The sequence below is a fragment of the Larus michahellis genome, chromosome 3, assembly GCF_964199755.1.
Source record: "Larus michahellis chromosome 3, bLarMic1.1, whole genome shotgun sequence".
Lineage (NCBI taxonomy): Eukaryota > Metazoa > Chordata > Aves > Charadriiformes > Laridae > Larus > Larus michahellis.
In genome coordinates, this window is record NC_133898.1 from 72,880,589 (window position 1) to 72,897,079 (window position 16,491).

The following is a 16,491-nucleotide window of genomic DNA, read 5'->3' on the forward strand; positions in this document are numbered from 1 at the left end:
CAACGTCTCTCCTGGTCTTTACAATCTTTGATAATAACACTGGATGTTGCCATCTCATTGGGAACGCTCCGAAGGTCCTTTGGACCTTTGTAAAGGAAAGTTATGGCAGCCAGCTTTTTCTTTTTCAAAGCTCTGAGGTTGGAAGAGAGATGGGAGGTGGCAGCCTAAGCAGACCAAAGGCTACATCAGGTGTCAGAGCTGGCAGGGAGAGTGAGCTGAGAAGAGACGACGAGACTGGAGATGCAGAGACCTGGGTGGAGAAAAGCAAACAGAGCTGCCTGGGTGGGGAAGAACAGACAAATATCCAGTAAGATGAGGAGAAACAGCAGCCAAAAAGTGCTCCTTTGTTTTCACTTTGTTACAAAGGAATGCTGAAAATCCCTTCTTCGCGGCTAGATCCAAAGTACTCTGAAGTCAATGGGATTTCAGTCGGTCTTGGATCCGTCCCTTTAAAAGAAGGGCGGCTATAATACAATAGTGAATGAGTGCCATTGCTGTCCATGACTGGCAGTGTTATAACAGCATTGCTATACATGGAAGTGTTCCACAGCCCAGGATTTAGCTCATTAAACAGAGCTGCGTGTGTCACCATTAGACTTGAAACATCCACTGCCTGATTTACTCTGTAGCTCACATACCCCAAATGTTTTGCATTCTTGGACTAAATTTGATAGATGTACTAGCAAACTTCTCTCTTGAGTTTGTTCTTCTTTCCAGGACACACAGGCCAAAACAGTGAGGGGTTTAGATCTCCAGGTGGCGAGGGCTGGGTGAGCCCTGCTGTCAGCAGACACTTCCCTTCACTTTTACTTTATGGTAATATTGCCCAAAGGTGAGGAAACAGCTTGCTGTGGTCTTCTGGAGAGTCAAGAAAAAGAAGTTGTCAAGATATCTTGCCATGGCACACAGCCTGGAAGAGGTTCATGTCCATTTCCAGCTGTGACAAAAATGTCCCTCCCTCAGAAAGAGCTCCTTAAAACACTAGAAGTTAGGGCAAGGACTTTGGAAGCGTCAGCTGTGAAAAGCGACAGAAAGACCAGGGTGGAGAGAAAGACAGGCAAGTGAGGATGTGCAGGCAGGGCAAGGAAGTGATGTGGGGTAAGAGAGGACAATACTCAGCTCTTTCGCATGTGGTTTCTGCCCTGAGCTGAGAAGAAAGAGAAGCCACAGTTCCACAGTTTCCTATTTGCCTCTCCCTGAAACTCAACATTGTGAATTCACTGAAGGTGAAGGTGCCATAGATACGTCAAGTACATCTGTACCAGGGAAGAAGGTTGGAGACCAGGCAGACTCCTGTGTGTCTGCACAGCATAACTGGTAGTTTGTTGTAGGACCCTGTTTGACCTGCAACAGCCATCCCTCTTCCCCAGTCAAATCTGCTACAGAGGGAATAGCCTCAGCTAGTTTGGATACAAGCCAGAAGGTGGCCCTTGGCCTTGTGGCCAAGGAGTGGACCTTTGCCTGCTTTTCTGTAGCAGTATAGACATAGCTGTGGATTTCACCTTCTAAAGCTGGAGCTGCTCTTCTCAATCCCAAACATTTTTAATCAAGAGGGAAGATTTTAGGCAGGTGCTGGAAACTTGGCGCTGAATGAATACCTGCTGGGCACTTTGGAAGGGAGAGGAAGAGGAGTTCGTGAGAAGTTTGTATTCCCTCCTGTTTTTCCTACACAGCTCAGGCATCTAAAAGATAGTCAGCCAGCCAATTCTGGAGCACAAGGAGGCACCAGAAGGGAAGATCAGAAAGAGAAAAAAAAAGAGCTAATTTCTATCCCTTATTTGGTTTAGCGATCCGAGGATAACAGCTCTCACATCGTTCACAATTTAATGGAAGAATGCAATCAGTTTTTTTCTGATTCACTTTCCTTACGGGAGCAATTGACCACACTCTTCTTTCTCAGATTTGATACCAGTCCTGTTACTTTGAGGTGGATGCTGTTTATCAGCAGTGTGTCCGGCACATTTTTTCTAGCATGCTGCAGAGGACCTCAGGGCTGCTGAGTGACCTTCCCTCTGCTCCCAGGCCCCTCGGGACAGGGGGGAGATGGCAGGTGGCAAGAGAGGAGCTGGCAGCAGGAGAGGAGAACATCTCCCCAGGAGCACAGAGACAGCGTCAGCCCAGTGCCCTGTGAGGCTAAACCCAATTTTGATACCTGAGGGCCTGACAGGTTGGTGTACAGCCACAGCCATTTCCAGCCTGACTGGTCATCGAGATGCATATTATTGAGAGAATACAGCCTTGGCATGGCACACATGTACACAGGGTGTGCATACGTGTATAGTACCATGCGTGCAGAGGCACACGGCGTTTATGTATTACCTGCTTGCATGGTTGATAACGCTTCTCTCAGAACTGGGAGGTATGATGAGAATTTAATGTTCACACTAACACAAACAAAATAAACATACTTGCACGAAAACGCAGTATTACTATGAATTAGTTCATATTTTAAGGTCTCCGTTTGCAGGTAGTAACCTAATAAGACTTTCAAAACTGCCTGTGTTTAAATTTTGAGAAAGCCATGATTAAAGCTTAAAAATGGCTTTTCCCAACCTTTTCAACCCTTGCATTGTAGTGACAGTACATCCTCTGCTATTTTGGATTCACAAATCGCTTCGACTCCTGCTGGTCCTATTTTTCCCCTCTTTACCCTTCTCACGCAGATCTCTTTTCTAGATGACCCCCCTGTGTGCCGGCCGGCGGCAGTGGGCAGCCCTGTGCTGTCCTTGCTCAAGGCATCCCCAGGACGCCATTTCACTTCATGTTGCAACAAGCGGATTCCCGGTCCCAACAGCCTTAACTCTCGGAGGCTGGAAATGTGTTAAAGTTAAAGAGTCAAAACCCCTTCAAGGAAAGGAAATGAGAGGTCCCCTTGGCAGCAACAAACAGAAAATAAACAACCCAACTCTTCACAAGACAGATTCCTCAATTATAGTAACAGAGGCTCGCAAAGGCCAGAGTTATGACCCATTGGCGTATGCAGTATGTAAACACAGGGATGCAGTAATTAGCTTTGTGTTCATTTTGAGGCTTCAGAAGTCCTGTGACCTGCCGTGGAGTAAGGTCATTAACCATAACCACACTAGTGACCTTCACACAGGACACCCCATCTCTCACAGTTACGCGAGCGAACCGTGGGCTGTGATGTCTCCCCGGCTCATGCGCTCCAGCACCCTTGTTTTAAATGCCACTGAGCTATACATGAGGGAGAGGATGCGACTTTTGGGATGAGCTGGGGTTGGAATATCTTATTTTCCCAATTTGGACTTAAATGTGATTAAGTAAAAATACTCAGTACCAAAAATAATATCCAGAATTTCCCCCAATTCCTTTTTTTTTTTTTTTTTTTTTTGTTTAAAAATAGTACACTGAGGAATTATTGGGCTGGTGTGGGCCTCCTTTGCCCTGGGAAGAGACCTTTATCTTTGGTGTGTGGAGTGTATAGGGAGAGACTATTCATAGCTTATTCTCTAAAGGGCAATTCACCTTTGAATAAGCAGGTGTATTCACAGCATAATATCTGTATTCCCCTTACAGCACCAACCATTAGCTGCCAAGCTACCTTGCCTCCAGGGGGTTGCAGTCTTGTGAATTTTAACTAAAATTGCCCCTCTTCCTTTCATGACAGTATCCTGCTTTCAGATTCTACAAGGTGACAATTCCTACACTCCACGGTGAAAAAGAAATATGCCGTTCTACATTCATCTCACCATGTCTTCGTGTCTAATGCTTCAACTTTTGCCTGTTAGGAACAGGAATTTTCTTTGGTCTATGTTTGCACAGAACTGGACGCAGTTAACATTGGTTGTCTCCTTTGAACATCTAAATGCCACCAGCATGCAAATAAATCAAGATATGAAGAAGCAACAATTGAAATGTATTATTTATTTGTTTACAACAATAGAACTGTGTAACCAATGTAGCCTATCTGTTGGCTTGCATAATACCCAGCTTTCTAAGATGTTTTCCTTGCTCATGTCTTCACACTTAGTCTGTTGGTGAGTGTTTTTAGTCTCTTCAAACTGATCAGAACATGTTCTCTGAAAGCACTTAAAACGGTCTGCTCACTGGGGGTTTAACTGGGACTCAACAGAAAGTCATACGGTGAATGTTCTCTTTTTGGCAGAATTGCTCATGCATGAAAATGTGCAATTCTTTCCCCAGAGATACGTTCATATGCAATTCTGATATTTGGCCAACAAAAGTCAATCTCACACATTTGCTGACAGCAGTTCAAAGGGACATGTGCTTGGCTAGAGCACATTTGTTAAGGCAAAGGAATAATATTGATGGATAATTTGCAGTGTTTGAAGAGCCCTGCAAGTTATGCTTTTCTGATACATCTATTTGCCCCATTTGGCATTAATGGACAGGAAACTTGATTCTCAACATATGTCTATCAGTGACAGGTGGGAGTCAAGAAGATGCTAAGTATGGGAAAGTAAAAGTAACAGTGCATTGCACTGAGGGAACAAAAAAAAAGTGAGAGAAAGAAAGGCAGAAGAAACTGGAACTTGAAATCATATAGTCGTGCAGACTAAAAAGAACTCACCATCATGGGATTAAAAGAGGAGAATTATGAAATAAAATCCAGTGAGGTTTGGATGGGACTGAGGTATAAAAGGACCCTGTATGTGAAACGCATGGGAATTACCGCATCAAATACACTGGGATCCACTAATTCAGTGCTAAAATGAGTAAAAAGAACCTTTTAGGCTAGTTAGGCTATTTGTATCCTCATTATTTCCATTTGTTTTTATTCATTCTGTAAATGCTAGCACCTTCTCCCAGTAAAACTTAATTTTATAGCCAGTGAGGGAAAAAAATGAGTTGTAATAGATCTCACCAGCTTTAATGACACCGCAGCAGACAGAAACAAAAAAAAAAAAAACCCTTTTCGTCTGTTTTATCTTGTTTTATGTAGCCATTCCAGGAACATGTCCTTGGTTCTGTGTGATAGCAGCGACTTAACTGACTAACATCCTGCCTCTGACCTCAACTTCTCGAGCAAAGTCATTGAGGCATCTGTGACGAGCATACCCCGTCATCATGTGGTCTTTGCCCTAACTCCCTCGGCCACAGACATCTATTCAACATGGAAATGGCTGAGCTAACTCTCTCTTCATGGCCACGGAGGAAAGGTTAGCAGACTGCTGGGTCTGCTGCTAGACTTCAAAAGCCGATGCCATGAAAGCTGAACTCCAAAGCAATGCCTGAGCGACAATGGGGAGCCACACAATACAAAAGGGCATTTTTGATATTTCTCAACAGTAAATACAAATGTATTTACTTTCCCTTCCTTTTCCCAAAGTGTTTTTGTTGTTACCCCCTTTTGCTCTCACTGACTGGACGCAGCTAGCCATAAGAACAGAGGCTGGCTTGCTTTCTCATGCAATTATTCTGTTGTTCAAAAAGGAATAGAAGTTTTTCTCTATGTAATAAGGGACACTAGCAGTAGGGAAGATAAGTTGCCTGGAGTTTAAGTTGGAAAGCTTCATTTCCCCATTCCAGTAGGAACAGAAGGAAAACTGCTATCTTAATTCTGTTTCCTGGCTTGTCACCATAATCCACCCCTTAAAGCTATTTTAACCTAATGTTTTATGTGTGAATTCTCTCAGTTTTATTAAGAATAATCTTTTTTTAAAAAAATGTAAATTCATCTCCCTGTGAAGTTGTATGAAAGTGAATGGGACAAGCTTTTGTGGATACTGAGGAGTATATAATGGAGGATTTCAGAACATTAAAAAAAACGGCTCTCGGACATAGACATACAAATCCCAAGGGCATGGGTAGAGTTGGAACATGGGTTCCGTCTGTCTGCATTGATTTCGAAGGAATTGTCTACTAAGTGGTAGAATATAGTCGGTGACTTGCTCAAAAGGAAGAAAAAACCCCATCTTTATGCACACTGCAAGAAAAAAAAGGAAAAAAAGATTCATGATTGTGAATGAATTCTTGTGGTGCGCAGTATTTTTCAAGTATGGTTTGGCTCAGATCCCATAGAATAAGAACTGACAGTAAAATACGTGAGTACTTCTTCTAAAGTACTTACTACACGGGAACAGCAGGCATTCGTCAAAGAGAAATGGCTTGTCCAATCTGAAGAGACTGCCAAATTGCCATAACACAACGTCATTATCACCTCAAAAAAAAACCAGCATCGCAGTTCCAAAATTATGGTTCAGTCCTACATTTTTCACTCTGGCAAAATTAGCTTTGGTAGAAAAAAAGAGGATATTTCCCCCAGTTACAGTGGGCTAATAAGAGTCTGTGTTTCAAGTTGTGCCACTGGGCAGGAGCAGGAGCAGGAGCAGAAGCAAGCACGGGCATTTTGGATGTAGATTCCAAGCATAAGGGAATTTGTAAATAGCTTGCCTTGGCTGCTCCCCTGAGGCAGATACACCTCTCTACCTCTTCAAGGCGCTGCCTGACACAAGGAGGAGGAGGTGACATCTACCCTATAGGTTCCCTAAATCAGTCACTCTGCCCAGTTCTTGGCTGAGGGGGAGGAGGCACCTGTAGCTATCTGGTTCATAAGATCCTCCTTCAATGTTATTTCCCTTCTCATGAGGTATTTTCCTTCTCATGAGGTATATCCCTAGGGAACACGCCAAACTTCCAGAGCATTACAAGCTCCGAACCCCTTTAACGTTTCTGTAAGTAATCTGCAGAGATTACTAGAGATCATTTAAACCCTAGAGATCATTTAACAATGAAACAGTAAGTTACTACTTGGTATCAGCAGCTCATGCTGGCTCACAGATGGTCACACAGAGGGCAGCTGCTCCACCTGCTCCACTCATCCTCAAAAGGAGTGAAACCTTTGAGCTGGGAGGAAAGGGGGAAATCGAAGCGATGGGGAAATGGGAAGGATGGGGAAAATGGGAGGGATGGGGAAAAGGAAATATTCCATCAACACTCCTGTGCCAACCAGAGTAACTGCACCCGGGACAGAGCAAGTAACTTCCCTGCTGCAAGAAGGGGAGAAAAGGGAACAGTAGAACAACAATCTCTACTGGGTGGAATTTGAATAAATTATTATTTCATAGCCTTCTTAAGCATCTCCCATTCTTAACATGTGGGATGCCATTCACTAGGTGCCATGATGGGGAATAAGTCCAACAAGCTGGCTTGCATGGAGGGGCAGCTCTGCTGGCACTCTTGCTTATTGGGTGAAACCAAGTGGAGTTTCCCTTGGCTGACCTGCAGTGTTGTGGTCTTTCTCCCATGCTGGGACTCCATAAGCCAGATGCAGATGGCAGGATCAGGCCACGATGTTCAGACAGAGCTAGTAGAAGGAGTTCAGGGTGGGAGAGAGGCCACAGCGCTGCAGTCGCAAGAATTATGGTCTTACCTGTAGGGAAGCATGAAATAGGAGTTGGTTTGGAGGAATCCCATGGTTGAAGGGTGAAACTTGGCTGCCTGATACCCAACAAACAACTCCCACCATGACATGTTTACGACGGAGCTTTTTGTTCTGAGCTCCACATGCAACTCCTCATCTTGGCAGCTCTTTCAGCAGAACCGAGAGACAATGTGCCTTCCCATCCAGCCCACCCTGTCCTCTCTAGATCACACAAAGCACATTTTTTGAGCAGCGTTAGGACTTTATTTACTCCAGGCAAGGGCACAGTTCTCTCCAGCCCAAAGAACACCACATCAATGGGAGCTTTGGTGAAGCCTGCAATCAAGGCCTGGGATTTCAGACGTGAGTTATTAAACAAGCACAATACCAATCTCATATTATGATGATGATAACGTGGTACCTTTTCCTTCCTTCTGACATCTCTTTCTTTGTACAATACATTTTCTGCTCTCGCTTGTAGCTGGGCAAGGATTGCCCCTTGCTGACGGATGCTGTACGATCTCTCTGACCCTTACTTCATTTCCTCTTTTGAAACCACATGTTTTTCCTTTCTTTGTGCAAGGGCTCCACGGACTCCACTCACTAGCTTCACAGTGCACTGCAATAAACATAGGACAAGCTGAGCCTGGCCAATATCTTTTTGTATACACAATGCATATGGTACATTAATTTTATTCTGCATCAGCCAAAAGGTGGCAAAAATTAGTGGAACTAATCAGGATTTACAGCAGTGAATTGACAGAAATTGGGCTGCTGAGGATATACTGCACAAAATAATGTCAAATAATTGTCAGTTACTGTCAGTTATTTTGTATTCGCTGTTTTGTAATTCCATTCCTGAAACGGGGCAACAACACCACAATTGATCTCATGAAATCAGTTACTGGGGCTTGTTCTGAGGTTGCTCTGGTTTTGTGGAGGTATAAAACCTTGTAGCTTCAGTGGAATCAAACTTTGGTCATGTCTATGCGAAAGGAGAGTGAAGTCATGGGGTCAAGCTGCTGCAGCTGGTCTCAAAGGTATTGAATTTAGAAATCAATAGAGTTATAAAGGACCAACTGATATCAAATGCATTACATTAAGAATCAAATATCTTTGGAGATCTGCTGCTTGGTATTCAGCTTAAATAGTGAAAGAACTATCATCTGTAGCATATACAAGCTCTAAGTAGGCAAAGCAGAGGAGAATTTGGGTCAGGGGAGTGCAAACTTTTCAGAAAAGGGCGGGTTACAGTTTATAAACCACAGTGATCCAAATGTGCATCCTGTACTGTTGGCAACTCAAAAGGTGTGCAGCTGGACACTTGTCCAAACAGTGTAGACAAAAATGGGAGGAATCTTGGAAGCTTAACAATGTGCTTTTAATAACTATCCTTCTTTTGTGCCATCTCCTCAGTATCCTTCTCTTGAAAAAAGATAGTAAACATTTATATTTACTTTATGTTCATGTGCGGGCCTAAGACCATAAAGCACCGCTGAAGAAAGACAGACTTACAGCCGCTCTATAAGGAGGAGTTTGTAAGTCAACATTTTTCCAGCTCTAGAATTTATTTCCAAATCTTTCAAAACGTGAAAATATAACTGACCTCAGGCAATCTCTGAGCCTTCCTCCAGTGAATTGTCATGTGGGTCATTTTGTTTTTCATATTACACTGGAGCTCTCCTGTTAAAATAATTGGCCTTCACGTGCACAAAAAGGTTCTGTTTTTCCTCCGTAGCTTTAAATGGCTTTTCCTAGTTGAGACTGACTCATTGTTAAAGCAGCTAGGTCTACAGCACTTGGAAACAGCCATCAAGAAACAAAAACGATCCCTTGAATTTCTTTCAAAGATGAAAGTCTTTGCTTGAAAATAAAACCATAAAAACTGTCACTACCACCTGAACTAATATATATTTGAGAAGGAAAATGCCAAACTACTGTACATTATTTTTATTCCTGCATTACTTCCCCTCCAAAACAGGCGATGCCAGGGAGAGCTATGTGCATGATACTGTGGGGGAGGAGATTTCCATCACGGCCAGACTGCGCCTAAGTGCTCCCTGGTTGCTGGTGGCTGAAGAGGTTACCGCTTCCACCGCAGTTCGCAGCCCTCAGCCACCACAATTCACAGCCGGCGTATTAAAATAAGCTGAACCTTGCCGCAGCTTCGGCATGCCCATGGCAGGGGATGTCAACTGCAGCAGCCCAGAGGCAAATATATCACTTGTTCTGCTGTCAGCCGGAGGGGTGGCAGAGGGATGGAGCAGACTGTTAGGTGTGGTGACCTCCAAAATTGCCCCAGCATGAATAATCGGAGCTTGTGAGTCAGAGGCTGGAGAGATACAAAAGCAGGTCTCTTCTCCACAGCCAGTGAGTCACAGGACCAGTGTCGCCAATCTCATTCCTTCAGTGACAGTGCCACACTATTTGGTGTTTTATTTTAATCCTTGGTTTCTGGAGTCAGGTGATTATGCACATATACCATTTTGCGGTTTGGGGGGTTTAGGAGTTCTTTTTCATGAATGTTTTAGTTTCTAGCCTTCACCTTTAGTGAAGGTAAGCTTCAAAATGTTGACGCACGCATGCTTTGAAGGCTCAGGTAGTACGAGGGAGCTAAAGCAAAGCAGTTAGTATTTTAATCTTTCAACTACATGTGGGGTCTGGCTCAGGATTTTTGAACCTTTGATGTTAGCAGTGCTGCATAACACCGTAACAGAGCAAGTAAGAGATGGATGTCATTCTGCCTCAGGGCAGACCAAACAGGCCGTATTTCCTGAGGCAGGATCGCCCTTAGCATCAAGGCTGTGTTTGTGGGCCACAACCAAGCTTGTGCCTCTTGTGAAGCGGCAGACTTGGGAAATACCTTGAGCGTTTTTGTGCTAGGGAACACATCTGGTGATGCAGAACGTTTCCATTTTAAGTTGCACTTCCCTGGTGGTGCAACTGATCTTGCAACTCATGTCCTCCGTACATCCCCCATCCCTTGTGAGAAAACCAGGCAGGGACTTACCGATGCTAGTGCACTCCATCGTGTGATTGTTGGCTTCCAGCCCATCAGGGCACTTTTCAAGGCACTTTCCGCTGTATAAGTAAAACCCACTTTTACACTTTGTGCAGAAGTTTCTGGTGAAGCAGGTATCACAGTCGGCTTTACATTCTGAAATACAAACAGTAAACAACAATGTTGTTGCTCTTTGCCATGAAATGCCCTCTCACATATACCGGAATCACGCAATTCTAGCAATGTTAAACAATCTTCAAAGGAAGCAAGTTCTATTTAGATCTTCTTCGTGGCCTGCACACACAGTGAAGCCAGCCACAAGTGACCTTGACATGAGTGAGGGTTTAATAAGGGTGGCCTGCTGCTGAATGGCCTCACACTGCTTGTCTTCTTGCAGACCTATGCAAAGAGAAGACAGAGCACAGCCCATCAGAATAACAATATGCTGCTTCTGCCCTACACTGACACAGCACAGGTACTAATTAACCCCATAGGGCACAAACACTGGGACAGTTCCACATTATCTATCTCCATTCATCCAGGAGAAATAAAAATATGCCAGAATTTAGAATCTGCCTAAGACTGTTTTACATCAACATCTTTTTCTTTTTTAAATTACTCCCTGATGTTGAATCAGATGTCCTGGTGTATTTTATGTATTCTCTACATGACTACAAAAATTGCCATTAGTGGTATGTTTCCCAGTTCTCAGATATTTTTAAAAGAAATACATAAAAACTCGTGTATGGCACAGCTCATGTCTGATATGCAATGCCACACACTGCTAAAAAGTGAGCAAATACTTTACAGTGTCAAGTTACTCTGTAAGTCTTTACTCTGGGGTCCGTTCATTAAATAACTTTTATTACCAGGCTAAAACTGGGAGAGTTGCTTGGCCGTCACTCTTACGTTTTTATGTCACCTGCGGGATCAAAAACAGTGAATTCAACAACAAAAAGAGAAGTGGGGAGGCCATTGCGATCTTTTCCAGCTCATTTATGGTTCAAAATACATACTGGGGTCAAAATGTTGCCTGAGCGGTAAAGAATAGAGTTGGGTTCTCTGTCCCTCAGCCCGAAGGTGGCATGAATCAGTAACTTCTCCCAAATCAGGCTGAAACCTGGCCAGCTGCTACAGGCATTTAGAGGACTACACTGAGTGTGAGACAAGCTATAAAGAGAGACCAGGGTAAATCGCGTCTCCAAAGAATGCCACCTGCCATCTTCTGTCCTTGTCGCAGGGCTCGGGCGGGTAAGGGCAGTGGGTTAAACGGCTCCAGCCACCGAGATTCAGCATCCCTCGGTCCCCGCTCTTCGGAGCTGCTGCCGCTGCCTCTTGTTGCCAGAGGGCAGTGCCTGGTGCCCACCGGCGCTGCCCTTTCGCATGGGGGTGTCGAGGAGGAGAGCATCACCTGGGTCCTAGGCAGGTGACTCATGCAGAGCCGGGATCCCTGAGCTTTAGGCCATTTTGTGATCTTTCACCTGAACTTCTTGCTGGGGTTAATATTTACTGCATTACCATAAAAGAACCGAACAAATAAAGACACGGCCTGTCTGTTTGCTTCTCTGCTGACTTGACTCCTAAGGGGACACAGCACTCAAAAGAGAACAAATCCATGCGCTTCCCCTTTCCCCAGCACTTACTTGCACACTTATTAATGTCGGGATACCGTGTCCCGTAGTATCCGCTTGGACACGAGGAAAGACATACTCCAATCTGTTTCATGCCAATCCTCTCCAGAACAAAAAAGAGCCTGGGTTTACATGACAGGCATCCATTGTAGTCAGAACATGTAGCACACCCTCCTTGGCAACCCTGGCTCACGTTAGAATGCACTGAGAAGACAAGCATCAAAAAAAGAGAAAAAAAAACAGTGAGAGAACAAGATATTAGACAAGACCATGAAATAACGGTTCCTCCGTACTTGGAAGGGTGGACCATCCACCTCTCCGACAGCTCTTAAAGATTGCTTCATTTTTTCTTGTGTCTCTTATGACCTGACATTTCATTTCAGCGATTATTTCATCTGCATAAAAATGAGAAGCTCAGCTGATGTGCTCACATCTTGCAGAAATAGCTAACAGCAAATTATATTTGAAATAGATTTTATGGAACAGCAGTATCCTAGAGAACAGTTATTTTTCTTTTAGTTATTTTCAGTGGTTTTTCTGCCTTGTATGCACTTGTCTCAGCAGATAAATACATGTTCACTTATCTTTGCTTTTCCTAGCTGGATGATTAAAAATCAACTTAGTGTATCATTTCCTTCATTGACTAAATGCCTTTTGATTGAGTTCTGCTGTGCAGGAATATGCCCTTGTAAGATCTGATGCTAATTTGCCTTAATAAAAAGACACAGGAGAGCCATCCTTCTCACCCTCCTTCTTTCCCTGGAACGTTCTCTCTGGCATGTTTTTAATCTCTAACGATTACAACCTGATGTTCAGACTTAACTGTGGCATTTACCCTGCTCCAGTCCCAGCATGGAGCATAGGTAGGATTATATTTGCCTTTAAATTGAATTGTTCTAATTCTTCAGACAAGGAAAGGAAAACTTTTTGCGCTCACTGCTTAAGATTATTCAGTTCTTCTTTAGGGGTGTGGGATAGCACAAAACAGGATGCTATTGCAGACTTCTCAGGAGCAGACATGAATCAGTGTATTATTTCTCAGTCGTAGAGAATAATGTTTTGCATCTTCCTGTACTTTAGAAGTTGTTACCTACTTTTAATTCCTTCTTGGTTGCATTCTTAAATAGCAGTTGGATCTGAAAAATAAGTAATCATCAAACAGCTCCAGACCCTGTCCCCTCTTTTTTTTTGGTCTCATCTTGTATGAAAAACCCAGGCATTTTTCTAAGTGTAAGCTTTCATCTCTCAACCTGACACATCTGGTTATATTTCATATGTTAGAGAAATCCAGTCCTCATTTGCAGTTGTACATCCTATTTATAAATAATGTTTTCCTGTTCTGCCTTATCCTCAGGCCAGTGATAACTTTATAAATATGCACGTGCCATACTTTGATTGCCTATATTAGTGTTTTGATTTTATTTTTATCTGCAGACACCGATAAATAGCTTGCATAAGCGATGAACTTGCTTTTGTCAGCTCCCTTCTGTGGATCCCTTGGACCACAAATCCATGGCTTACAGGTTGGAAGCCACCACTCTCTGCTAGCTCAGGGGAGTTTGCCTGGCAGCAGGAACATTCAGGAATACCTCTGTACTTTGTTCACTCACAGTTTTGGCAGAAAAGACACAGCCCATGAATGGGAAAAGCACTCCTCTATGCTCTGAGGTTTCAATGACCAGTCCCGCAATCTGAGAAACCTCAAAGGGAGTTCAAGTTCACTTTTCCTCTTTCATTAATAGAATGAGGAATGAGGGTTATTTCACTCCGTAGGGATGAACACATAGGAGAAGAGCAAACTTTGGCCCTGCTGCAGAAAAAATAATTTCAATGAGAATATAAGAACCCAATTCTCTGTGCCCCCCAAGGAACTCACGTTGTAGAGCAACCTGGAGGAAGGTGTTTTACCACCTGAACACACTGCTACTATGAGAATAAACAGCATTCTGCATAGTGAGAAGCTGCAACTCCAATTCAGTTACCAGACTTGCTTTCGCTAGACTCTCAAAATGCTGAGCGCTCAAGAAGTAGAGCATATTTTTTTCTGAGAAGACTCCAAAGATACAGAAGATATATTTATTTTGAAATTAAGAGCCTGAAAAATTGGCTTTCTTTTTAAAGCTAAGTAAATGAAAGTGTCCTTGTCTCTCTCTCCCCTGTCTTGCGGCTCTTGTATAAAACTACTTTCAAAGGCAGACACAGTAACATGATCTAAGGAGCTGACATTATTTAAAAACTATCCGTGACTTTCCTTCATTAAATCTGACAGAAGGAAGAAAAAGCAGCTGAAGTACAAAATATTTGTCATCAAAGCTGCTATATAAAATATGGATGATCACTTTTGACGGGAAACATATTATGTGTGAGCACCTGTGACACGTCATTATGAATAGATTCTCTTGACAGAGAAAACATTACGTGCTCTGAGGTCAAGCTGTGTGTGTGAGCCCTTGAGACAGGTAATACTTTATTACCGAAAGATGATAATTCTCTATAGTTAAGATCCATTACATGGCCAATTTCCATCTCCCCTTTAACTCCAAAAGTATTAAGTATAAAATAAAGTGTACTCCTAGCCACTTTCACAATTTCTGCCTCCTTTCATGCATCCCAGAAACATCTCATGCAAACAACACAGCAAAAGAAGAAAGCCTGTAGTTCCAAATGGAGAATCGTATTGTTAGTATTATGTAGCATGGAATAAGTTAAAATATGTAGATCAAACTCCATTTAAAGGTTGATTTCATGCTATGTTGTAACTCAATGTGAGAAGCAAAAAAAGCTCCCGTTCTTGGAAATGCGTAGAGCAAAATTCTTGTTGAAAAGGTAGAACTGACATTTTAAATGAAGACAGAAATTTTTTCTCTTAAAAGCTATTAAAGAGATCCTACTTTGATTGTCTCCTATTGTGCCTGGCATTTCTTGGAGCCCTGTATCTATGTAATGAAAGTGTTTCTCATTGTGTTTGCTCTGAATGCTGGGTAGAGCCTTATTCTGGCTCAGGCAAGAAGCAAAGCAAGGACAGCCAAATGCTCCAGGAACTGGTACTGTTTGAAAGCAGAGCACTGGGCTTTGTCATTGAACCTGGGAGAAAATAAATGGTGGAGGAAAAATATTTGTGTCTAGAGAATGAGATAGCATGTTTGAAATAAGGCGTCTCCAAGCTCCAGCTGAAGATCTCATTCTCGTTACCTCTCAGCCTCCTCCCTCTCTGGTTCAGATCCAGGCGCATGCCTGATCCCTGTATGTAGGGGCTGGTCCCTCCCCTCCTGCAGAGTCCAAGTGGGTTCGAAGGGATCCCAGAAGGAAACAGGGCAAACTCAGGCTCCGAAACTCCTTCCTGCCACAGGGAGGGAACTCATCACTGCTGGGTACAGAACTGGCCCTTACTACTCCCCTCTCATTGCAGCAAGGTGTTAGTGCCTGCAGATCTCAAGCACTTCAGCGACTGCACGCCATAACCATGAGGAAGCAACCAGAAGTTTTACCCTTTTTTCAGACACCGTGACCTCAAAATATAAGTGATGTGCTGCAACAAGCTGGGAACATAAACCCCATCTGGGAAATCCAGCCACAGCGCACCTGGTATAAGCATTGCTTCAAATTTCTATACTTAGGTCAACAGTAGAAATGGGCAAAGTAATGTATTTCCACTTCAAGAAATACTTTGAAGTCTACAGGTGAAAAAGCACTAGGAGAGTGTAGACCACTCCTGTTAGCCACAAGTTTTAGATGTGGTAAGTGGAGCAGAGAGAGGTCCGGACTCTTGGCAGAGGGGCAGGCGCTGTGGCCTCGTGGGTTAGGCACTGGCTACAGAACTAGGAGGTCTAGGCTTTAGCATTGCAAATAGGTACAAGAAATGCTCTCGCTTGTAACCGCTTCGTCTTTGGTGCTACCTGCTCCATTATACAGACAAATAGAATGAAATATAAAAAATTCTCCACAGCCCTCAGAACTGACTTCCATGAGGATGAAGTATCCTGTGCATGGGCTGTTAGGAGCAATGTCTGCCATCAGACATGACCCTACCAGCCATCAAGCAGTCTGCCCTCTTGTATTCAAACGTACTTTGAGCACAGTGAAATCCTAGACTCTCAAGGATGGAAAACACAGCACAGCAATGGGCAAAGCGAAGGGTGGAAGCACAGAGTCCCACAGACAAGTTCTTCCCCATCACACAAGCGACAGCCAGGCCTTCTGACTCGTCAGGTACAGAGTGTGTATGTGAAGGCTCATGACTGGCTTTAGGTCCGGAATCCATCCCTCCATTTTTCTTTTTATAGAGCGTAAATACTGGATATCAGAGAAGACACTAAGTTAATCTTGAACTATTCTCTTCCCCTGCCTGGCTTTAAGCCCTTTTTGGCTTGGAAGCCTTTTTTTGTACAAACTGTTTGTCCAGATATTCGTTTTAAGCCTCATTAGCAAATGCAATCACTGGGGATTTTCCTTTCTCAGAATATTTTCCGAAGCCCTGCTTTGGAAACAATGAGTTGTGGCCTCTGTGTTAAAAA

The 16,491-nt window shown here is 43.4% G+C and overlaps 1 protein-coding gene across 1 annotated transcript in view; it reads right to left on the reverse strand.

Moving 5' to 3' along the window:
• RSPO3 (R-spondin 3) overlaps positions 1–16,491 on the reverse strand; it is a 60,815-nt gene that overhangs the window by 13,666 nt on the left and 30,658 nt on the right. Inside the window, exons 2-4 of the mRNA XM_074580798.1 lie at positions 11,990–12,181; positions 10,356–10,502; positions 7,767–7,964 (exon numbers count right to left, since the gene is read on the reverse strand). Coding sequence (XP_074436899.1) covers positions 7,767–7,964; positions 10,356–10,502; positions 11,990–12,181 — 537 coding nt within the window. The remainder of the gene's footprint in view (positions 1–7,766; positions 7,965–10,355; positions 10,503–11,989; positions 12,182–16,491) is intronic.